This window comes from Trematomus bernacchii, unplaced genomic scaffold (genome assembly GCF_902827165.1).
Source record: "Trematomus bernacchii unplaced genomic scaffold, fTreBer1.1, whole genome shotgun sequence".
NCBI lineage: Eukaryota > Metazoa > Chordata > Actinopteri > Perciformes > Nototheniidae > Trematomus > Trematomus bernacchii.
In genome coordinates this window covers 479,057-504,423 of record NW_022987652.1, presented here as the reverse complement: position 1 = coordinate 504,423, position 25,367 = coordinate 479,057, and the positions used below count along the sequence as shown (strand labels likewise).

The 25,367-nt window shown below is 42.5% G+C and overlaps 2 protein-coding genes across 3 annotated transcripts in view; both read right to left on the bottom strand.

Moving 5' to 3' along the window:
- Positions 1-322: 322 nt before the first annotated feature.
- LOC117486409 (tripartite motif-containing protein 16-like) lies at positions 323-2,922 on the bottom strand. 2 transcript variants are annotated; one of them, XM_034134838.1, is made up of 2 exons: positions 1,767-2,922; positions 323-1,724 (listed from the first exon to the last, which is right to left on the bottom strand). In XM_034134838.1, the coding sequence occupies exons 1-2, from the start codon at positions 2,832-2,834 to the stop codon at positions 1,173-1,175; spliced, it is 1,620 nt and encodes a 539-aa protein (XP_033990729.1). In that variant the 5' UTR covers positions 2,835-2,922; the 3' UTR covers positions 323-1,172. The 2 variants fall into 2 exon arrangements, with proteins under 2 accessions (XP_033990729.1, XP_033990728.1); XM_034134837.1 differs by having other exon boundaries at positions 323-2,922.
- A 4,607-nt stretch (positions 2,923-7,529) lies between these two features.
- LOC117486406 (myocardin-related transcription factor A-like) overlaps positions 7,530-25,367 on the bottom strand; it is a 36,157-nt gene continuing 18,319 nt past the window's right edge. The window contains 14 exon segments of the mRNA XM_034134834.1: positions 7,530-8,686; positions 8,689-8,807; positions 8,894-8,957; positions 10,285-10,371; positions 12,288-12,422; positions 13,216-13,296; positions 13,384-13,590; positions 14,628-15,500; positions 16,640-17,020; positions 18,011-18,179; positions 19,755-19,939; positions 21,399-21,467; positions 22,174-22,335; positions 22,874-23,028. Of these exon segments, the coding sequence (XP_033990725.1) occupies positions 8,279-8,686; positions 8,689-8,807; positions 8,894-8,957; positions 10,285-10,371; positions 12,288-12,422; positions 13,216-13,296; positions 13,384-13,590; positions 14,628-15,500; positions 16,640-17,020; positions 18,011-18,179; positions 19,755-19,939; positions 21,399-21,467; positions 22,174-22,335; positions 22,874-23,028 (3,095 nt within the window). The 3' untranslated portion in view covers positions 7,530-8,278.

Genomic DNA, 25,367 nt, shown 5'->3' with positions numbered 1-25,367 from the left:
AAACAGCGAGTCTGCATCGGTGCTAACTGGAGACCGGTCTCTACCTGACCGGTCTCAGCGCTGTGTGTGTCCGTCAGGAAACACGCTGTTTACAAACAGTTCCAGCAAACATCCACTGATTTGGTTAAGCTGGGGAGTGGACACTTATTGAGAGGAGAGAGAGAGTAGTAACATGTAAATAGTAAATGAAGGAGTAAAGACGGTCTTCCTGGTTGAACTTGCGCTGAGCTTCATTTAGTCTCAGATCACTTCCACATGTTCTCCATCAGCTTCGTATGGCACCTTGGACATAACACAAGAAGAACATCCTGTTTTTGTTTTGGAAAGACAAACCTTTATTAATGATCTAAACATTTCATTTGATCACACATCCCATCAGTAAAGTCTGTTCAATGATTTCATGATCAGTTTCACTTTATCCACACCATGTGTTTCATCTCAGCTATTTCAAACAGAGTCATACATGATTTCCTTATTGATTATTATCATGATAAGTTATGTTCTATAAAACATCAGAGTACCCACTTTCTATTTGGACAACAACAACAACAACAACAATTAGTCTGCAAAACAATAACATTTTATTTCCCAAGCAAAGACTCTAAGCTATTTACAGGAGAATAATGAATGATGGACTTATTGATTATGATCATGACAGGAAGTAATATCATTTTAAATAAACATGTTATGATGAAATAAGTGTTATAACCATCTGGGAACTCATTTGTAGTTAATTTGGGCAACAATAACATTTAATCTGTCAAAATAATACATGTGATTATAAATGCCTCTATTGTTTTAGAAAGTGGGCAGAATAAAATGTGTAGAATAAAAGAAGCTCTGCTGCTTTCTCTCTGAAGACTCGTGCATTACAAGAGAAACAACAACATGAATCAAAAGAAATATCCAACACATATTTAGAGCAAAGTTTACATATCAGTTCAGGTGAACAAGGATCCTCCTGAGCAGTGACAGCCTCCATGGCTACACAGACACAGGAAGGAGCCGGAAGAAAGTCCAACCTTTACAGAACAACTCATGAGGAGATGTTGAAGCACATCCCATCATGTTTGATTGACAGCTGATCTCTGCGCAGTGAAGACATGAACAATCAGCTCTGATGGACACACGGTGAGTTTAAGAAGTAGAAGAGTTCCTCCAATGACTTCAGGCTATTTCAGTTTACAAAACTCAGCAGTGTCTCCATTTTTATAATAAAGCCAAACTCCAGCATGTAGCGGCTGAGTGAATGTGGTCTGCACTCTGTGGAGGAGAGTCATGGTTTCAGAGACGCTGTAGAAGGACAGAACACCTGCTCTGTGATCCAGGTACACTCCTACTCTGGAGGACTGAGGACCTGAGACGGGAGTTTTGATTCTGTTGTAACGAAATGAATAATTGTTTTGGTCACAATCTAAGGACCAAGATTTGTCATTGTCTCCAAATCCACTTCCCCACCCTCTGCTGATATTCTTGTATGCGACTGCTACACGAACTCCTCTCCCTCTCCACTCCACCTCCCAGTAACAACGTCCAGTCAGACTCTCTCTACTCAGGACCTGAGCATACCAAGTGAATCTGTCTGGGTGACGAGAATAAGACTGTTGTTGTTCCATGAGTGTTGCTTTTCTGCTCCCCTCAGATAATACCAGCTGTGTGTGTGCTGTGTTTGGATCCAGAGTGATCTCCTGTGAATATTGTAAGAACCCAGCTCTGGTGGTGGGCTCTGCTGCTGACAGTAAAACCTCCACCTCAGTCGGTGAGACGTTTGTCCATTCCTCTCTCAGGACGTCCTGTAGTTTGTCTCTGACTGCTGACAGGGCCGCCGTCACGTCCTCAAAGTAGCTCAGAGGACGGATGTTGATGCTGGAGGAGTGTGTAGGTTCACTGAGGGCTGACAGTGAGGGGTAGCTGTGCAGAAACTGGTTGTGATCCTCTGTGTGAGACAGCAGCTTCAGCTCAGCGTCTCTCCTCTTCAGCTCAGAGATCTCCTGCTCCAGCTTCTCCTGAAGCTCTTTGACTCGACTCACTTCTCTCTTCTGCTGGGATCTGACCTGCTGCTTCACATCAGAGCTTCTTTTCTCCATGAGACGGATCAGCTCAGTGAACATCTTCTCACTGTCCTCCACTGCTTTATCAGCAGAGCCATTGACGGCCTCCACCTCCTGCTGAAGCAGCTTCACCTCCTTCTCTCCGTCCTGGATTCTCTGCTGGATGTTTAGTCGACTCCCCTCCAGCTCTCTCTGCCTCTCAGTCCTCTCTGCAGCAGCTGACACCGTGTCGTGGCCCTTATGGTCATCCATAGTGCAGATTAAACAGATACACTGCTGATCAGTGCGGCAGAACATCTTCATCACCTCGTCGTGACGAGAGCAGATGTTCTCCTGGAGCTTCTTGGAGGGCTCCACCAGCTTGTGTTTTTTAAAGACAGGTGATTCATAATGAGGCTGGAGGTGTTTGTCACAGTAAGAGGCCACACACTGCAGACAGGACTTACAGGCTCTCAGCTTCCTCCCAGTGCAGACATCACAGGCCACATCTTCAGCTCCAGCATAGCAGAGATCAGCAGGAGCAGGTGGGGGTCCAGTCTTCTTCAGCTCCTCCACTAAAGCTGCTAACATGGTGTTCTTCAGCAGGACAGGCCTCGGTGTGAAGCTCTGCCTACACTGAGGGCAGCTGTGGATCTTCTTCTCATCCTCTCCGTCCCAGAAGCCTTTAATACACTTCATGCAGTAGCTGTGTCCACAGGTAGTAGTCACCGGATCCTTCAGTAGATCCAGACAGATCGAACAAGAGAAGGTTTCCCGCTCCAGCTGAACTCCTTTCTGCGCCATTTCACCTCTCAGTAGCAGCGAGTGTGTGAGTTTCACTTCCTGAGAGCTGAAACTAGTGAGACAGCTGATCTGAACAGGATGTGTGTGGGCGGTGAATGCGGCCTATCAGCTCTTGTGCTTTACCCACATGTTGGTTACACCCCTCCTCCTCAGTGTGGATCTGAAGGGGAGGAACCAGGAAGTACAGAGTGGAGCTGGCTGTGTCTGAGAGCAGGAAGGAGAGGGAGGGCTTATCAAACTCTGAGTCATTCAGGACGAGGAGCAGCGCTCAGACTCTGACCTACAGAGCCTCGGTTACAACCTGCTCTTCATTTGAAAAGAGCTTTTAGTTGTAAAATAAGTTGGTAAACTTACAAAATCTGAAGGAGGTTAAATACTTGTTTCCTCCACTGTAAATGTATAGCCTCAATGTCCTGAGATAGCTGATTGATTTAATAATTGAATGTACAGTAAGTCGTTTTTTACTGTAAGTAGTAGTAGTAGTAGTAGTAGTAGTAGTAGTAGAAGTAGTAGTAGTAGTAGTAGTAGTAGTAGTAGAAGTAGTAGTGGTATTGTGTGTGTGGGGGAGGGGCTTTTATATAGAAATCCTTATCCTGTGCATTCACACTAACTATGAACCTGAAAACTACACGTCCTCTTGAATTGACACCAAAATGATGATTTGTGGTTGAAACCTTCTTTTAAATCTTTTCTTTTTACCCTCCAACAGATGTGTCTCAATGGAGAAGAAGAAACCTCAGATTCCTGAGAGTCCATCGAGGTGAGTTCCTCCGAGGAGACGTCCCCCGCTGTGTCCTCTTCCCAGGACCCCCCCCACAGGACCCCATCACAGAGACACCCCTACCTAACGTGATCCAGGAGACTGAACCTCCTTCCTCACTCCCTTCCTCACCTCCTCATCTCCTTCCCTCCTCTCCTCTCAGAGGACCCTCAGACCTCCACAGACCCCCTCCCTCTCCTCCCTGAAGACCCAGCAAACATAGCTCTGTTTGTGGACGTTTCTCCAGCTTCCGCCGTCCAGTCGATCGCCTGGATGGGGGTCGTACCCTTCAAAGCCTCATACAGCGGCCGCATAATGTGGGCGGCCCGGGCGTTGAAACGGTGGTAGAAAGTCACCATCCCCAGGAACTCACGGAGCGACCGGGCTGTGAGCGGGCGAGGAAACGCCGCAACTGTCTCAACCTTCGCCGGCAGGGGTGCTGCACCGCCCTTGGTGACGCGGTGTCCGAGGAAGTCAATAGGCGCGTTCACACCAAGTACTTTTCCCACAATAGTTCATGAGAACTTTAGTTCATGAGAGCTCTTTTAGTTCTGATGAACTAAAGCAGATCGCGTTCACACCAAAATGAGTTCCTGGGGGTGGGTTAGGCAAATGAAGCCGCTGACGTCACTTCTTCTTCTTCTGCTTTGGGTTTACTGGCAGGCCGCAAACAACTTCACGGCGAGTACAGTAGGTGGCGGTATGCACCTTAAAGTTGCAATCCACCAAAAAACCGAGAGAAAAAGAAGAAGAAAAACCTCCCGCGCCCACTTGCTGTAAATGAGGCCTCTGTTTACCTTCCGACCTCAGACATGAGCTTCGTCTGAGTTATTTAAGCAAACACAAATACAGATCGTCGACCAGTCAAATGCAATAGCAATGCTGATTCGGAGGCGACGGCGGTTAAGAAGGATTGACAAAAGGATTGGACGACGACATGCACGCGCTACGCTACGTGTGAAATGAATAAAATGTGCCAGGTGTGTCGTATGCACACTAAATAGGCTCAGCAGCTAACACACCTTTATTATATATCCTCCTGAGAGCAACTGCATCCGTCTGCCATGAACCCTACAGAAACCTACGTGTTAGTTGTGGCCCATAGTGGCCTCCATTTGTGTCGTGTAAAATGGGGGAAATCAAAAGTTAGCAAATCCCATGTCATGTTTATAAAAACATTTAATTTTAGGTCAAATAATGATTACACTGCTCTGAAACTCACTACACTAACTCCTAAGATGTTCCCTTACTATAATGAATTAAAAAATATTGAACTCACAACACTGGTAATAACAAACTTAACCATTTCTCTTTCTATAAATAGATGGACGCCATTTTGAAATACAATGAAATTATCTTTTTGAAAGCCACAATAAATAAAGCTTCGCCAGTTTATAACCGATGAAACATGATGGTATCAGAATAATTACTTACATGTGATGTATAGGATGCTACACAGGTCACTGTAAAGATAACGTGTCAGAGGAGAAATAAGCAAGCTTAGTTACATGAAATGTAATGAAAAATGTAAGATACAGGCTCTGTTTAATCGCCATGTAGGTTCTCTTTTATTGCACACTCAAGACAATATCAATAACAGCATCACGCTGTCCCAGGTGTGTCGTATGCATGTAAATAGAAGTTAACATTTTCAATATCAAATAAAGTGTCAGTAGTATCAAAACATATATATATATATAATAACAATAGGTAGGCTCAGCAGCAGACACACCTTAGTGCAAAGTGAAGTGTCAGTATTAATAACAGTGGCATATATATAATCACAATAATACAAAATGAACTGTCCCAGGTGTAGGCAATTTGGGGTGAAGTGTCTTGCCCAGGGACACAACGACATGCTGACTGCAGTGGGGTTTGAACCTGCGCTCCCCTGATCCGAACACCAACGCACCAGACCACTGCACCACACGCCTCCCAACAAGTCATTGTACAGTTTATCAACGACGACAAGTTTTTCTTTATTTTTTTATTGAAGGCCTGTTGGATTTAATCAGCTCGCTTAGCACTGCCAGAAGCCCAGCCTGAAAGGTATTTTGACACCTCCACCTGGCGCGCCGCCGAGTCAGCATGGTGCGGCATCACCATGAGCAGCTGGTCGTCCGATTCCTGCGCCTTGTGTGAATGCAGCAGCCGTTCATCGTGCATCTCCTTGGCACGCAGGTCCTCATTCTCCTTGCTGACCATGGCACGGCGGTCCTCCATCGCCATGATGGTGTCAAGGAAGCTGTCATCCCGTGCCCGCTTTCCTAAGGAGAAATAAGCAAGATACAAGATCAGTTTAATTACCTAGTAGGTTGTCAACAGAGACAACATTGGACATGGTGCAGGCAGGGACAGTGTACAAAATGCAGGTGTAAAGTAGAAGATAAGATCTACTAAGGCCTAAATGAAGCTCAGCGCAAGTTCTTTCAGGAAGACTGGGATACATTCACTCCACAGCTGCTTATAATCAGCTCATCACAGGCTTTCAATTAACCTATTACATTCACCTCAATCTCAGCAGCCAATCAGCGTGCTGCAGCCAAACTTTAAAATGGTTCTCCTCTCTCCTGCAGTCAGCGTGATTTCAGGCGTTCATGCTGCCGCCCGCCTCCTCCCCATCCACCTCCTTTCATCACATCCAGTGCCAGGAGAGCTAATCCAAAGACCTCATCACATCCCCTCTTCATCCCATCTCCTCATCAAATCCAGATCTTCAGCATCATCACCAGTGTCTAGACCCCGGGGGGTTCCCTATATGCTCACGGCTGCATTTCCCCCTTTAGATATACGATTTCAGGATCGGGGTCTAATCGCCAAAGACTTAACATTCATCATATGGCATGTGTCAATAAATGTTCTTTAAACCAAATGAAGTCTCTCCTGATTGAACTACTCACCCTGAAGATGTGTTGTTTAACCTGAACTCAGGCATCTTGCATACAACTAGTCGTGTGCAACAGGAAGTGTTGGTTTTCTGAGTCCGTAGAAGAAAACGTGTGACCCGGAGAAAAACAAGACAATAACAATATCAACAGAAAGGAATGAATAAACCAGAAAGATACTGAGAGAATACATTATTTTGTACTTTAAAAGCCTACAAATATATCCCTGTAACACTTAATTCTGTGGAAGCTGGGGGTGGAAGCTGGGGGTGGAAGCTGGGGTGGAAGCTGGGGTGGAAGCTGGGGTGGGAGCTGGGGTGGGAGCTGGGGTGGAAGCTGGGGGTGGAAGCTGGGGGTGGAAGCTGGGGGTGGAAGCTGGGGGTGGAAGCTGGGGTGGGAGCTGGGGTGGAAGCTGGGGTGGGAGCTGGGGTGGAAGCTGGGGTGGAAGCTGGGGTGGAAGCTGGGGTGGAGCAGGCAGCTTAAATAGAGCGGCATGTTCAGGAGAATGTGTTTGGTTGGTTGTAGGAGGGACGAGGTGCGTCACGTGTTAATGTCTGATTGGTGCTCGAGTTGACTGCCTGAACTAGCTCGCAGGCTTCACCCCATTTCTGTTGTGTTGAATTTTCAATTATATGTTTGAATAACTTTATTATTTAAGACTTTTTACATTTCCTTTCCAGCTTCCACATAATATTTAGTTGATTTTTATCATTATTTCTTATCTTTTTAAGATTTAGTTTTGCTATATTTCTGGACTTCTGCGTGTTAAGAAAATGATCAATTATGAAGAAATACCTGCATTTCTCAAATTCATTTTCTCCTTATTTTTGGAGACATATATTACAGCAAAAAAACTAAAACTGAGATGAATTAAGGTTCAATTGTATTTAATTATTATTCGTTTTTTAACAAGACAACCCAAATGAGTTTAACTGTTTTCTGAAAAAAGGTTATTATTTTAGTTATGAGTATAACTATAATACCTTTAATTGTGACAAATGAAAACAGACTCATCCTGTGAGTTTTTTTATAGTATGTTTATTTATTTTTTTTACAGTTTTTCTTTAAAAAAATGACAAGGTCCAAGTGTTTCGGAGCCCCTCCCTCAGCCTATGATCCCCAGCCGGCGAGCTCGACTCTAAAGCAACCAGCAAAGAAAAAATAAGTCGTATGGACAATTGATAATATACACCCCATATACAGCAATACATAGTGGTCTACCACAATGTTACCAATAATACACTGGTGCCACCGATATGGTTTCCTCTCAAAAAGTCAAATAATGACCGCGTTTTCTTTTCCACTAGTGTGGGCAGAGATCAGTTTGAACACACTTTTTTTTTTTACAAACCAATCAGATTCAGCATAAGTGCAAAGTTTAGGAGGCACTGACACACACACACACACACACACACTCCTCTCGTTAAACCAGTGAAATGTTTCGCATGTTGCATTACAGTGACCTGGTTATAAAGCAGTGGATTTAAACCGGATCCCGTTTTTATATTTGCATCGTTTTCAATAGTGCGTTTGCCCCCTGTGAGCCACCGTAGGTTTCCCCCTCCTCAAGCTGGTGCAAACGCGCTGCAACGGCGCAAATAGAAAAACACAAATGCGCCGAAACACTCGCATGTTTTGTCACATTTCTCTTTTTACATATGCATCGTTTTCGAAAGTGCGTTTCCCACCGTAGACCCCCCCCCCCTTCATCACGCTACATGTGTCAGTGCCCCCTCGCAGTGGTAGAGACAGCATAAGAAATGTTTCTGTTTGTGCACGGAAAAAAAAGATGGAGGAGGCTACAGACACGACTCCCAGTGCAGCTGCAGGTCCGATCCGTCCAGGAAGTCGGTGGAGAAAACGCTCGGGGGGGTGTGAGGCACCAGAGGAGCTAAACTGGTCTCCTCTCCTCCATTACTGCCTCCTCCACTCCCTCCTCTCACCATGGAGATGTCCAGCCAGTCCATGCTGTCGAAATCCAGCCCAGCAGGGTGTGGGGAGAAGCCCAGATCTGAGGTGTCCATGGGGGAGGGGGCGTGAGGGTCCAAAATGCTGGAAGTGCTGAGCATCTGGCTGTGGAGGTCGTGGATCAGAGTGAGACCGCCATCAGGTTCAACGCCCAGCAGGGGGTTCCCCGTCGAGCTCTCCAGGAAGTCCTCCAGACGCGCGCTGGAGGAGGAGGAGGGGGGGGGGGGAGGCGAGGGGAGAGGGAGGGGGGGGGGGGGGACAGGTGGAGGAGCAGGGGAGACGGAGGAGAGGCTGGAGAGGGAGGGTCCGAGTGGAGAGGGGCGAGGGAGGGGTCCGGGTGGCCTTTGAAGCCGGGGATTTCTGACGAGGACAGAGAAATGATGTCAGAACAGGAGACTCATCAAGTGTGTTTGTTTGCCGTTAGTGTTTCAATAAAGTTTTTTTACCTCCGCTCTTCAGCAGGATGTCAAACAGGTCGTCCATCTGCTGACTGTTGACGCCGTTCTCCTGCTGAAACACAACCGTTTCCATCAGCCACCAATCACACATCAAGCACTGCTAATGTAATACATGATATTGGAAGTTTAACTTATCGGTTCATTTTTTTATTTTTTTATTTCCTGAAATACCAAAGACATCACAGGGTGTTTATTAAACTACCGGCTTTAAATCTGTAGATTTTACTTCAAAATTGTAGTTTTATTGTCTTCCTTCCAACAGATTGTTGTTGTTTATCATTGACATGTCGAACTATAGAGAGGCGAAGTCCCTCCCCTTCCGGGGGACCTCCATGGGACCTTATTTCTGAAAAAGTATGCATTGAAGTCAATGGAGAGAGAAAGATTATCTTTCGATCCCGTTTGAATTGTGCCACGAATTACACATATGATGTTTGTCAATTTAAAAGATAATTTTGCAAGTCAAACAAATAAAAAATGTGTCGTAAAACTGTGAAGTAACACTTTTCTTTGTGTGAAACCGCTCAATGAACTACATCTCCCGTCTCGCACCACACACCAAGACGGCCGTCACGTTGGCACATTTCACTTCTTTCTTTCAGAATGAGGCGGAAAGTATTAAAAGAGGTGAAAATCACTCCAAGTCTGGGCATGTTGAGAGCTGTACATACACACAAGGGGAGTTAGTCGGTCCCTAAGAGCCAGCATGCGGGACCAGGACTCTGGGATTTGTAGTCTTTCTAGTTGCCTATTTTTCATAGTCTTATATTTCAACAGTTTTACGACAAACTGTGACCTTTTTGACATGGAAATTATTTTTTAAAATTGACAAACATCATATGTGTAATTCGTGGCACAATTCAAACGGGATCGAGAGATAATCTTTCTCTCTCCATTGACTTCAATACATAATTCTTCCGAAATAAGGTCCCATGGGGCGGAAGTAGATGGGCGCGACTTCGCCTCTCTCTGTGGAAAATTGATTATTATCATATGATAATTCAAACATTTCCCCCTATAAGGAAGTATAAAGAAAATATAAACGTTATTGCGTTTTTGTTTTCATAAAACACAAGTGACGTTACCTTAAAAGTGATTGATAAATACATGAAAAGCCTTAAAATGAATGAATATTTGTAGTTCAGGTATCAGGTAGGTAGAAGGGATTTAACTCTAAAGACAATTGTGGAAAATAATATTAATTTATAATTAAAAACATTTTAACGCTAACATTTCTATCACTATGACACAATCATAAAATAAACAATCTTCCAACTTCCTTCAGTTCAGTAAGCACAGAGCTCAGAGTGAGAGGGAACATGGAGGCAGAGACAGACACAGGACGACACTAAAGGACAGACGGAGGAAAGAGGACGTACTTTGGAGCGCTTGGAAGAGAGGGAGGAGTTGTGTTTGGGGGAGGGGGGGGTGAAGAGTGTGTGTCGGTCGTAACACACCTCCTCTCTCTGAGGGGGGAGGAGAGGAAGAAGAGAAGAAACAAGAGAAAAGTTAATGAGGTGAAACAACAGGTGGAGAAGATGGAGGAGAGTATCTGAGGAACAGAGATGGCACACATCCTGTACTCAAGTAGAAGTACAGATACTCGTGTTTAAAAATACTCTGGTGAAAGTAGAAGTACTGACTAAAGTTCTTTACTCAAGTGAAAGTAAAGAGGGCTTTGAAATGTACTTCAGTAAAAAGTACCCATAACTAGCAGCTGTTTTAAAGAGTACCTGACCTCCCTTTATATTAATAGAACAATAATGTCATTGTTAGCTAATGAATGTTTCCATGCTGAACAACGGCAACATGACAACGTTTTCATTGGTCCCTCTTCTTTAGAGAAGACCAGGAAATGATGGATACACGGATCGTGTTCAAATCAATAGGCACGCAATGACTCTAAATAATAATGATCACGCCACCAAACACACATTCAAACTAAAGGAACCAGCCTGTTTGGGAAATGTAAGAAGTAGAAAGTACAGGTATTTGTGTTCAACATGTAAGAAGTAGAAAGTACAGGTATTTGTGTTCAACATGTAAGAAGTAGAAAGTACAGGTATTTGGGTTCAAAATGTAAGAAGTAGAAAGTACAGGTATTTGTGTTCAAAATGTAAGAAGTAGAAAGTACAGGTATTTGTGTTCAACATGTGAGAAGTAGAAAGTACAGGTATTTGGGTTCAACATGTAAGAAGTAGAAAGTACAGGTATTTGAGTTCAACATGTAAGAAGTAGAAAGTACAGGTATTTGAGTTCAACATGTAAGAAGTAGAAAGTACAGGTATTTGGGTTCAACATGTGAGAAGTAGAAAGTACAGGTATTTGTGTTCAACATGTAAGAAGTAGAAAGTACAGGTATTTGTGTTCAACATGTAAGAAGTAGAAAGTACAGGTATTTGGGTTCAAAATGTAAGAAGTAGAAAGTACAGGTATTTGTGTTCAAAATGTAAGAAGTAGAAAGTACAGGTATTTGTGTTCAACATGTGAGAAGTAGAAAGTACAGGTATTTGGGTTCAACATGTAAGAAGTAGAAAGTACAGGTATTTGAGTTCAACATGTAAGAAGTAGAAAGTACAGGTATTTGGGTTCAACATGTGAGAAGTAGAAAGTACAGGTATTTGGGTTCAACATGTAAGAAGTAGAAAGTACAGGTATTTGAGTTCAACATGTAAGAAGTAGAAAGTACAGGTATTTGTGTTCAACATGTAAGAAGTAGAAAGTACAGGTATTTGTGTTCAAAATGTAAGAAGTAGAAAGTACAGGTATTTGTGTTCAACATGTAAGAAGTAGAAAGTACAGGTATTTGTGTTCAACATGTAAGAAGTAGAAAGTACAGGTATTTGTGTTCAACATGTAAGAAGTAGAAAGTACAGGTATTTGTGTTCAAAATGTAAGAAGTAGAAAGTACAGGTATTTGTGTTCAAAATGTAAGAAGTAGAAAGTACAGGTATTTGTGTTCAACATGTAAGAAGTAGAAAGTACAGGTATTTGTGTTCAACATGTAAGAAGTAGAAAGTACAGGTATTTGGGTTCAACATGTAAGAAGTAGAAAGTACAGGTATTTGTGTTCAAAATGTAAGAAGTAGAAAGTACAGGTATTTGTGTTCAACATGTAAGAAGTAGAAAGTACAGGTATTTGTGTTCAAAATGTAAGAAGTAGAAAGTACAGGTATTTGGGTTCAAAATGTAAGAAGTAGAAAGTTCAGGTATTTGTGTTCAAAATGTAAGAAATCAAAGTAAAAAGACGTCAGAAAAATAAGTAGTGGAGTAAAGTACTGATACCAGAAACATGTACTTAAGTACAGTAACGAAGTATTTGTACTCCACTACTTCCCACCTCTGCTGAGGAGGAGGAGGAGGAAGAGGAAGAAGAGTTTACCTTCAGAGAGGAGATCAAACTGCTTTGGCTTTCCGAGTCCGACATGTCGTCGAAGAACGGCTGCAGGCTGGGGGGGGCGGACAGGCTGGGCTGAGGGGAGACGTTGGTGTCCAGGTGAAGCCCCGCCTTCTCCACCTGAAGTGGATACAGACAGGTTTATTATTATTATTATATGTTGAATATAAATTGTGATTGGCTCGTTGCTGCTGGTTCACAGAAATGATGTTTAACTGTGTTGGTGGCGACACCTTGTGGCAGGAAGATGAACTGCTCATTAGATTCAACAGTCCTTAAGCACATCTCAAGGTTCAAGGCTTTTATTGGCATGTGTACAGAGATACAGTAGATATGACAATGAACATCTTAGGTCTCAGGCTCCTCCAACAGAGCAACACAATACAACTGATAAAATAGTGCAAGTAAATACAAATAAAATATAATATAATAGAAATAGTGCAGAATAGTCTATATGCAAGTAATTGGAATATTGATATATGAGTTACAGATGAATGTTATGGATGTTCTTTCAAAAGTTCAGGTGTTTAACGGTCTTATGGCCCGTGGGATGAAACTGTCCCTTTGTCTTACATTACAATTATTTGGTAGATATTATCAAGGACACTTCAAAATGTGGTGAAAAGAAAGCTGAGGATCATATAAACGCTTTTTGGGAGTGAGCCAAAATGTCTTGTAATTTATTTTAAATGATTTCCTGAGATAAAGGCAGCTCTTGTGTTCTCAAGCCTTAAGCTTATGCATCAGTGTCTATTATAATATTATATAATACATTCAAACAAAAGAATAGGTTACTTTGCAGAAGACGCAGAATGAAATAAAATACAAAAAAAGTGTTTCATTTCCAGCTTCTCCCTTTCAAATAAAAGGCGAAAAAGTTCCATAAAAAAGCAAAAAAATATTTATGACGTACCTTTTTGATTGGCTCGGCCTCTGGCGGCTCTTTTGATTGGCTGTCAGTGCTGGGCAGTTTAGTCGGAGTCGACTGTAACCTCTGTAACAACAAGCAGAGACATGAATATCTCATCACTGATTATTAACCACGTTCAGTCCATTCAACAATATGAAGTTTCCCCCGTACCTGCAGTGTGATGCGACTGTTGGGTTTGGCCAATGAGGACCCTCCGTTCTGCCCCTCTGCGCTGTGATTGGTCAGAGCGATCAGGTAGTGGTTTCCGTTGCTGTCGGTAACCAGCGTGGGGGTGCCGTTAGCCTTCAGAAGGTCCAGAGAGATGGCCTGCGTTTGGACCTGAGAGGCGTTCTGCTGGTTGACAAAGACCGGGGTCACCTGGGAAGACAAAGAGTATTATATGAGTTATATACATATATGTTTTATTTACTAGTGTCAGAGACAGTTTTATCTCACTGGCCATAAGACTGTTGAACTCTTGAGCTCACTAACATTGTTAAATATGCTGGAGCGGTTGTGCACTCGACATTGAAGCCTGGGAAAATATCAATGTAAATGGATACTGCGTTTAACAGCATCACAACTATATTTAAACGTCTGCTAACAAACTCTTGTGGAGAATAATCCCTCTCATTTGTCCAGTCCTATGCTCATTACTTCCCTCTCACGTGCATTCTCACAATAACGTCTCCATGTATCTTTTTCTATTTTGTCGTAAAGCAGTCTCATGCTTCTGCAAAATACTTGCCCGGACAAGCCAGAGTTTTTACTGGTTCTGGAGAAAATGCATGTGTTTGGGAGGAAATGAGTTTAAAGGTAGGGTAGGTAAGAATGGAGAAACCAGCTCGAGTGCGATAGAATTTGAAAGTACGCTGCCGAAACAAATCTGCCCCTTCCTTCAGACTTCCTTACAGAGCCCCTCCTCCAACACACACGGACGCGCACATGACCAATGAGGGCACGAGATAAGTTTGTGCACAGATGGAAGGCTGACAGGCAGGTAGGCCATCCAGTTATTTTAGCCGGGCCGGCTCAGATGATTGGTCGTGCTTTTTACAGCGCCACGGCTTCCACAGATGATATTTTTTTATGTATTTATTGTCAAAGCATTTAATATATTCATTGCTATCGGGATGTTAAGAGCTTTCCATGGAATATAACAACAAGTGTTTCTGAAGTGAATTACCTACCCCACCTTTAAGGCTGGATGAAGGAGAATTGGATTTAGTTTTGCCCTCGTTTACTACAATTCATCAAAAACGTTCCTCGGTTAATGGTTACTTTGTTCCTTGGGGAGGCATGTGAGAAAGACTAAATGTTCTCTTGAAGAATCCAAGGTGACACAGGGTCTAATTAGGGTTAATGAAGTTGAAATCCTTCACTGTTTGTTACTACAATGATCCTCTGAGTGTTACCTGCTGCGTGCTGACAGCGGCTGCCTGCTGCCTCTGCTGCTGCCTCTGATTGGCTCTCAGCTGCTTCCTCTGCTGACTCAGGGTCGCTGAAGGTCTCTGGATCTGCACCGGGACCTGCTTCAGCTGGCTCTTCCCCACGCTGTGAGGAACCGGTTTCAGCTGGTTCTGCTGCACCACCACCTTCTGCTGCTGCTGCTGCTGCTGCTGCTGCGCCAGGATCTGCTTCTGCTGCGTCTGCTGGATGATGAGCTGCTGCAGGTGCTGCTGCTGTTGGAGCAGGATTTGAGCGTCTTTCCTCTGCTTGGTCGTAGCCTCGGAGGTTTTCTGTTTGGGCTGCAGAGTGAGTTTGTTGTGCTCTGCTTGTTCGATCTGCAGCCGGTGGATCTGCTGCAGTCGAAGCAGCGTCTCCTGACTGCACTGCATCGGCTGCACTGCTTTCTTTCCCTCCGTCACGCCCTCCATCCCCTCCTCGGGCTCCAGCTCCTTCTTCACTTTCACCAACAGGCCGTTAGGGAGAGTCGGGGGTTGGATGGCGGACGCTTTTATCAGAGTTTGAAGCTTAACCTCTGTTCTGTTTCCTCCCTTTTCTGCTCCACCTGTCACCTTTCCCTGTTCCAGCTGAGAGCGAAGCGTCTCCACCAGTCTCTGTTTCTGCCTCAACATGCGGGTCAGCTCCTCGATCTGCTTGTCCTTCTCCTGCAGCATCTGGTCCTTCACTACGGAGGACGTGTCCATGGCTGCGGATGGAGAAGCGGAGGTGGAGGAGAGTCTGCAGGAGCTCTGAGACTCCTCTTTGACCGTGGAGAGAGAGGAGACGTTTGACGGGTGCTGAGGAGACGGGTGGAGGGTGAGCTGAGTGAGAGGAGAGCTCACCTGAAGGGAAATACAACAAGAAGAGGATTTCAGTTAGAAGGAATGTACACATATCACACATATGAGTCTCTACGGGTGATAATAGTTGAACTTATATATATCACTTAAGTTGATAATAAGTCAAAATATGTTTGAATATGCAAAATGATCCCTTATCGTATTGAATGTGTGATAATTTACATACACTTACAAAACAGAATATTGGATAAAGCCAGGTTCAAAAAGGGAACTTTTGAATATCTCCATAAATAAAAAACGAATTGTTAACAGCCTTAACAGGAATAAAATGTGATATGTATCAGGCTATGAATGAACTGTGAACAAGCTGCTCTGTAAAACGCTTCAGAATTTAGATATGAATACATCTGGACACTCTAGTTTGTGTTAGTGCTGCTGAAGCAGAGATCTTTGGCTCAGAATATGAGGAAAAAGTCAGAAAAATGACCAAAATCTAAATAATTAACCACCATGTGACCGTTAAAGTACTTTGCCGTACTTAGTTCCCAGCACTTAGTACCCCCATGGAACTAAGAGCAGATCACGTTCACACCGGAATAAGTTCCCTGAGGGAAGATTAGGCAAATGAAGCCGCTGACGTTACTTCGTCTTCTTCTGCTTTGGGTTTACTGGCAGGCCGCAAACAACTTCACGGCGTATACTGCCACCCGAAGTCCCCGGCCGGAAGTCCCCGGAGTTGGGGACTGGCTTCAGTAGAAGCTGCTGGGACTCCCAGCAGCTTCTACTGAAGCCTTCAGAGTAAATCGCCAGAACGCCGACACCTCCTCATCTCCACCGCTCCCACGTTATTTTTTGTGTTGCCATAAGTTATTCTCTCTCCGTTGGTGCGCTGGGCTAATGCTAATGCTAATAATGCTAATGCCAGCAAATACAATGTCGGCTTCACAAAACCTTTCAGAGTTTTACGGGGCATGGTTTGCAATCCGCCCAGCCAATCAGAAATTGGAACTTTTTTCTCCCCAGGAAAGTACCACCTCTCTAGCAGGGACTGAAAATGGGGGAAAAGTTCTCATGAACTAAGTTCTCTTTTTGGTGTGAACGCAAAATCCCAGGAACTATCGGAACTAAACGGGAAAAGTACTCCGGTGTGAAAGCGCCTTTTGCTTCATATAAACTCTCACCATCTCTCCGAACATGTCTCCGTTGCAGCTCGTCTCGTCGGGGCTCATCCCAGCCAGCGACCTCTCAGAGGGAGTGGGAGACATCGGAGGGCTGGAGCTGGTGCTGCCGAACCTCATGACCCGCCCCGGGATCACCTGACCGATGGAGGACAGGTCCAGCTTGAACCCTCCCTCTCCTGGATGGTGGTCGGGGGTGCTGGTTGTGTTTGGAGAGGCTGTGATGGTCCCAGTCTGTTGGTTTGTCTGCGAGACGGCGTTCTTCAGAGCTGCTGCGTTGCCTCCATTGTGCTCCTGGTAGTTTCGGAGACGCTCGATCAGATCGTTCTTCGTGCCGGAGACGGTCAGACCACGAAGCTTCAGTTCCTGTTTCAACTCGGCGACCTGGAGGATGAGAAACACGACCAGAAGTTACTTAGTGGGCTTTGACTCAGAGCATATATGATATGTAAGAGACAAGAACTAAACAAAAGTGTGTCATTTAGTTCAATGGCAAAACGTCCCAAAATTAATTGAATTGTGTTCTTTTTTTTACAAATAACTGCTCTATTGTTTTGTATTCTTATGTTTTTTGAGTTTTTGAGCTATCTCTCGTACAAGAATTTCCTTCAGGATTATAAAGGCCCGGACACACCGAGCCGATTTCAGCCGTCAATAGATGTCTGGCCGTCGATGAGCGTCCTGTCGCCCTACTCAGATTGGTGTGTCCCGCACCGTCGTGTCTTTTCGGCCGCGCCGACACCTTTTTGCGAAACTACCAGGTGTCGGCCGCTGTCGGGAGGCTGTCGGCCAAATAAATCACTCTGATTGGCTGTTCAGCTTAGCGAATCAGTGCATGAGAAGCGAAACGGAAGTGAAGAAGGCACACACAGACGGCTATTATTTTTCCTTTTCCAGTACCGCACTAAACATGTTTTCGATTATAAGTCGTTATGTGAAACAGTCTGTGATGGACGAGAGTGAACATGGAACGCACGCTATTTGTTGTTTGTATATATCACGCAGTCTGTTCTTCTTCTCTCGGTTATCACGCGGTCTGTCTTCCGGTTGTTGCCTCTTTTGAATGACGAATACGCACTACCGCCGCCTGCTGGTAAGGAGAGTTATTGCCACTCACGCATGCGCAGTTCGTACGTGCTACTTGGCCGTCGGCTGAAGTCTTTGCGGTGTGTTCCAGTGCGACTGTTGGCCAAGACGCAGGAGACGTGAGGCGACACAACAATCGGGTCCGTCGGGACGTGTTCTTTGGTGTCAGTTTTGTGTGTCAGGGCCTTTAGATCTATCTTATCTTAAAACAAGCTGGTTTGTATCTTAACTTAGTCAAATTTAACATATATTTAGATAAAAAAACTTTTTTCTGAAAAGTGTTCTCACCTTGAACTCATCCAGGTTGGCGGGCAGACTTTCTGGTTTGGCTCCGCCCGCTGCTGATTGGCTCAGACGGGAAGCCGCGCTCTGATTGGATGTGTTGGTGGTCGTTGTGGAAACGCTGCGAGAGGGGGAGGGGCCAGAGTTTGTTGATGGAGGCTGCTCAGTGGGAGGCCTGATGGAGGAAACACAGCAGGGGATGTTGATGTCATGGTAGTAAATACAATATAGTAAACATGGAAAGCTTTATTTCTCTCCCCAAACACATCCATTGTTTCATTTGAAAAGCATATTCCTAAAGTCCCACATTGTTTTTGCCAAAGCACAGAGGCTTATCTGGGATGAAGAGGACTTCTGCTTTAAGCTCCGGGCTCCACAGAATGACTGAAGAACCACTAACACGGAAGAAACAAACCACAGCAGAGAGTCAGGAGCAGACAGGAAGTCATAAAGAAACCGCCTGCAGGCTGTGCTGCACGAATTCACTATCAGTATAATAACCACGGGTTTAATATGAGGAAGAGAAAGGACTCCTGGGTGGCGGTCAAGTGGTTGTTTTTTTTGCTTAGGAAGGTTCCTAATGGGGTGAAATGTCCCAAAAGTAGCGGAAGTGGCCGCCATGATACGAGCTTTTTTTAATTCTCTACATGATAGGAAAGGACTTGTAATGCTTTGTTTGTTATCTCCGTAAACACAGGATACACTGGAGTATGCTGCACCAAATGAAGGGGATAATGCTGACCCACAATTCATTGCAGCTGCAACATTTAAAGTGACGCACAATTATCTATTCACGGAAACAGCAGATCATGATAGACACAAGCAGATCAATTGTTCCTGATATGCCATTTCTTGCCGAAATTCTTATATGTTTTGAACTTCGACCAAAAAAGTGTGTTTACTGAGTTGGGTGATGTTTAAGAAGCCCATTTTATTTTAATTCAACATGTTTGATTGGTGATATGCATAGTAGTCGGCGTGTAGGCCTCGCAAGTTATGCATATATTGCATAAAATAGTATTTATTTAAAAGGGTTTCATTCAATTATACTACTAATAGGGATTAATGCGGATTAATACGAGTGGACAGGAGGCTGAGGGAGAGCACTAGCAACCACTTTTTTGGTAATATATTTATCACTTTTGTCCCCTTGCATAAAGCCAAACAACACCACATGAACATATCTATATCTAGGGCTGTGCGATTATGGCAAAAATCATAATCACGATTATTTTGGTCAATAATTGATATCACGATTATTAAAAAACGATTATCCATTTACTTTGAAAACATCAATTTATTGTAAAATAAAATTGGAACAGTATGTTTTTAACAGTTGATTACCCTGAACTTAAAGTATAATTCAACTGAAAAACCAATAAAAAAAATATTAAAAAAAATAATAATTACATTTTTTTTTTTTTCTTTATAAAAATAATAATCGTTTTATTTCGATTACGTTGTTTTCGTAATCGTTGCAAGTCAAAATCGTAATCGAGATTAAAATGCGATTAATTGCACAGCCCTATCCATATATATAGAACATTTTAGTTTTCCCACAGCAGACACAAATCAATAACAATTGCCTTCACATCATGAATACGCTTCCAAGTCCTGATGAATTCTCCTTCACATCATTCCCTAACCCAATTACGTTTCTCCCAGAGGTTAAGGAAAAGTGTCTTTTGACCGCAGCCTTTGAATAACGCCCCTGCGCTCAGCCCCCTTTACTGTGCACTTGAACACTCACTTGGGTGGCGCGGGCAGGATGGTGTGGTAGTTGTAGTGCTGCTGCTGCTGGTTGAGGATCTGCAGCTGGAGGAAGAGCTGCTGCTGGTGGAGCAGCTTGGCGTAGGACGAGTCCATCTGGGGGGGGCGCTCTTTGTCTGCCTTCTGGTCTGGAGGGATGTACTGGTGGTACTTCAGCTTCTTCACCTGCACACAAGACAGACAACAGTTTAGAGAGTGTAGTATTTTTCAACATTGTGCAATCATTTTTGATGTGGTAATACATATGGCATACATTTTGGCAATTTTATAATTTTTTTAATTAGTATTCCAATTGATAGATGTTTTTATTATTACTTTTCTGTACATTTTTGGCTGTTTCCTTTTTTCAGTAAAGCTTACATTTGGCGAGGTTTTTTTCTATGTGTCTATTTGAAATGATGTACCCTTAAAAAGACAAACATTTCCTATTGAAACCCATTCAAATCACAATACATTAGATCAGGGTTTCAGTGTATTGTTTACTACTTTCCACGAGATTTAGGTATTTTTCTTACATATTTTTTGTTAATGTTGTATGTTGTTGCTAATCATGCCAGACTGCGAAAATAAATACCATCATGACTTAAAAATATAGAAACACATTTCTGCATGTGTTTTCTTCCTTATAAAAGAAACACAATGGCATTATTTTTTTACAAAATGACATTTAAAGGGTAACTAAAGTGAAGAGATGTCAGGATATTTGCTCAGCGTTAATGTTGGATAAGAGATTTAACTCAGTGAAAGTGGATATACCAGGGGTCGGCACCGTAACCAGTGGCACACTTGGAATAAGTGGAATAAGTGTGCAAAATATATTAATTGTATTTTCGGATCCTGAGCCAGAGCGCGTCTCCCCGTTACGTGTAGAAGGAAGCCATGCACGCAGCGCGATCGTCGGCACACTGATCACAATTTTTGTTTTAAATGGCACTTCATATTACATGACATTATATTAAATTACATTTCATGTTACTTGTTAGACGCTTTTATCCAAAGCGACTTACATACTCAATACTGTGGGCAATCCCCACAGGAGCAATTTGGGGTGAAGTGTCTCAGGGACACAACGACATGCTGACTGCAGTGGGGTTTGAACCTGTGCTCCCCTGATCCCAACACCAACGCACTAATCCACTGCACCACACGCCTCCTCATATCAAAAAGGTTGCCGACCCCTGGGATATACTATTGACGCACAACATTTTAAAGTTGTTGTTTTTCTCTATTGCCATTAATGTTAAAGTGGAGGCACAACACAAGGGTTAAAATATCCTCTTGCTTGACATCACTTACTGATTCCTGGACAGAAAAAAGGATGTGCTTTCAGGTCATGTAGGCGGGAAAGGTCAACAGAAATAACAAAACTAGGGTCATTGTTTATTCTGCTGTATTTAGGATGCGAAACATGGTGTCCCTTCCTCTTTTAACGAGGCATTTCTGGATTGTGTGAATGTTAAATGTGAAAATGTTTCTCTAGTTCTGAGAAAACTGAGACCAAAACCCCCGAGAGAGAAACTGGAAGAACTTCAGCTCTCTGGTAGTTCCTCAAAGATCAGGTACTCTCATAAATCAGCCTTATACAATGTGTGCTTGCTTTAACAGAAACAGAGAGTCAGCTGACCTTGGGTTTGCTGTCCTTTGGTTTCTTGGGTCTCTGAGGAGGACGGTCTGAACTCGACTTGTTCTGAGACTGGAGACAGAAAGCGTGAGAAACGGGGTCAGGAGGAGGAAGTGAGGAGACGAAGAGATGAAGAAGAGTAAGATGCTTACAGCTGCTTCAAAAATAGAGATTAGGGTTATTTAGAGGTCATCAAATCTGTATATATCATATTCTTGGGTGATGAATCAGAATCAGAATACTTTATTTATACTATGGGGAAATTGGGTTTATTGAAATAAATTTTTAAAAATGAGAATTTAAGATATTAAAAAAAAGTATAAATGTGCTATAAAAATATTAAATTAATAAATAAATATTTATATAAAATCAGAAGTTCAAGTAAAAAGTCATATTTCATATTAAAAATAATACAGAGTAAATATTTGTATATAAACATAAGAAATTGAAGTAAAAATACGCAAAAAAACATCAAATTAAAAAAGTATTTATACAAACATTAGAAGTTAAAGTCAAATGTTTAAATAAAATATAATTAAAAAAAATATATATGTAGATATAACAGGTTAAAGTAAAAAGGTGCAATAAAGAAATAAACTTAAAAAATATATTTATATAAAGAATTGAAGGTAAAATTCACAACAAAAGTTAAAATAAAGTAGAATTAAAAAAAATGCATATATACATAAGAAGTTAAAGTAAAAACGTGCACATTGTACCACAAAATATAACACGTTTAATTACAATATATAATGATATAAAAACCAGTTACACGTACCTTGATATGTCCAGTAAGGCGTGTGTTCGTTAAAGTCACCATCGTCCCATTGGTGACTTTTGTGAAAGGGGAGGAGTCTGACCCATTCACCTGAAGAGGAGGAGGAGGAGGTGGAGGAGGAGGAAGAGGAAGAGGAGGAGGGGGAGGGGACTGTGTGATGAACTGAGAAAAGATTACACTAGTTAGTGGTGCCATCAAGTTTATAATCACATCAAATTCAACTAAAATACATATTTTTGTTGAAATACTTTGACATTTTTTTTATTTTCTTTAGTCTGAGTTTGTTTGCAGAAATCAACAAACCTCCAAATATATAATGTTTTAATTTCATAATGTTTTAGAGGACACAATAAGAATAAACAGGAACCGTTAAATTAGTGATGGATAACTATTGGATCATTCGTTTGAATTCCATTTTGATAGTGTCAGAAATTAAAGGTGGGGTAGGTAAGTTTGAGAAACCGACTCGAGATACAAGCCTATATTATTAGAACTGTCTCCTGCTTTTCCCCACACACAGATGATTGCAATAATATGCTTTTCTATTGACTCATGTTAGCAAAGAAAAGATAACGACTGCATGAATTGCTTCTTAATTGGCCTAAAACATGTTGTGAATGCCCTGATTATGGAGGCAGTGCCCTAAAAGTTGCCCTATAAATATGTTTTTGTTCCCCCACAATGCATCCTGTGTTAGTACCTGTGTGGGGGATATGTCTCCGCTGTTGCTGAGCAGATCAGAGGGAGACAGCTGCGGGACGGCGCTCAGCGGAGAGTCCTGATTGGTCAGCTGATCCGGTGACAGAGCATCACAGCTGTCTTCATCCAGAGACGAGCCCTCACCCTTTGGAGAATCTGTAAGCAGACATCATTATTGTACGAGCCAGAATGCTACCTCGCCTGAGTTATTATTTGTATTATTATTATTATTATTTGTTTACGTCACTTTTATTTGTATTTGTTGAGCACTTCCGTTAATCGTCACATGGGTGTGGTTTGTGTATTTAGGTCACCTGTTTCATGTCGAGTGCGGATGACAGAGGGTGAGCTTGTGCTGCCGTTTTTGTATCTATAGTTACCGTGTTTTGATTTGGTTTTTTAAATATCGTCAAACTATCTTACTTCATTCAGTATGGACTTTCTCATTGAAAACGCGTCGCCGTTTATAGCCAAGCTTAGCCTCTCGGCGACTCAAACTGAACGGGAAATTGAGCCAATTATTATTACATCTGTTGGTAAATTAAACTTCTGTAAAAACAGAATTTAGGAGATTTTTTTCAGTATTCGTGTCCAGAGGGCAAACAGTTCACTTCCTTGCTTCCTCACAACGTGTCACACACTCATCCCTGTTTGATTTCTAAACAGTGATACGATACACTAGTTCTCTATCTGTGTTTTTTAATTAGTTCTCTATCTGTGTTTTTTCATTCTCACTTTGCTGTTATGTATGCAACAAGACACCAAGTCAAATTCCTCGTACGTGTCAACCCACCTGGTAATAAACCTGTCTCTGATTCTGATTCGTCATTTTAGAGAAGTTACACCACGCTGTATGCCCTACAATGTTTCCTAACACGAGTATGTCCAAATATATGTGTTTCGTCACTCCTGTAACAGAGCTACTGTGTGGTTTATCATCCAGTAAGATGATGCAACCTGTTTGTACACTCACTCTCAAAATACTGCATTACAGGTGTGTGTACAGTATATCCCTGGATGTTGTAATTTCACAGCTACAGTAAAGGGTGTGTTCAGAGAGACTGTAAATTACATTTTAGAACACATGTGTCAAACTCAAGGCCCGGGGGCCAAATCAGGCCCTTGGTGGATTTAATTTCGGCCCGCAGGATAATTTTTAATTACTATTCGATCTGGACCGCCGGTATATTGCACTCACACCTTCACTCAATCCTGAGGGTCTCCTCAGCTCAGAGCCTGACCCCAAACATTGATGAACTTGCACCCAAGATGAGATGCCAAGTATCTGGCTTGAACTAGCATCACAGAGCAGCACACTGAGTTTCAATGGATGTTTCCTTCTGCACTTTTTTTCTTGTGACAACAGGGCATGTTTGTTTTCTTTCTTTGAGGGAAATTGTTTTTTTGAAGCTGTTGTTGGCCTGTGGAAAAATGTAATCATAAGAAATGACTGCAACTGATTATTTAATGTTTAATGTTGTTTTTATAGGCAATAATTTAAGCTTTGTTAGTTCCAGGTTTAATATGTGCAATAAGTTCATTTCAATAAGTTTTGCAATAAACATTGAACCAGTCCGGCCCTCGACTAGTACCCATTTTTTTATTTTGGCCCACTGTGTATTTGAGTTTGACCCCCCTGCCTTAGAGCATACAGCTCAATAATAGAGGTTCAACTCCTCCCTTTATGGCTCCATAAATTCAGCAGGAGAGGTGAAGAAATTCACTTTGTGTTTGAATGAACTTTAAAGAGCTCCGTGTTTTGTGGTTACGAGTCATCATGAGTCTTACAGGTGTGTTTGTGAGTGTCGCTGCATGTTGGGCAAGTGTGTGTAACCCTGTGCCTGCATGCTTGAGTACCAGGTGTTCTGTGTGTTTTGCTACATTTGTTAGCCTGTGAGCAGCAGTTGAAATGTTAACAGTGACTCCCGCTGTTAAGAATGTTTGTTAAGTCTTGTGTATTTGTATTTAGTGTTTAATGTGACAACGGCTCATGACTGTGTGTTTTGTCTTTGTTTGTATTTCAGTTTTACAAAATGGAAATGAATGAAAATGAATCAGTAAACATCTGAAACAGACGTGCTGTCCCCTGAGAGTTTATTGATGACCTAGTTAAACTATCTGCCAAGCCTGCAATCTCTAAATATTCTTGTAAGGGCAGAATAGTGTCTTTATTATTATTTTTATTTATTTTTTAGTGTCCAGGACTTGTGCTTGTTTTGTCCATCTTCATTGCATTGAAGATGGACAAAATCTACAAGGCCCGGCCCCCCCCCACTGACACTTACCTCAGCCACAACGTAGTCTCTATATGCATTACATTAATGCACACAATGTTCATACTGCTTACTGCACATATTTCTTGTTTCATATTTCATATTTGATATCCTATAATTCATTCTATTTCCATGTCAATTACTGCTTTATTTTAATGCTATTTAATTTTATTACGGTGTCCTTAAAGATTTTTTATATTTTATGTCTGCACCATGACATCA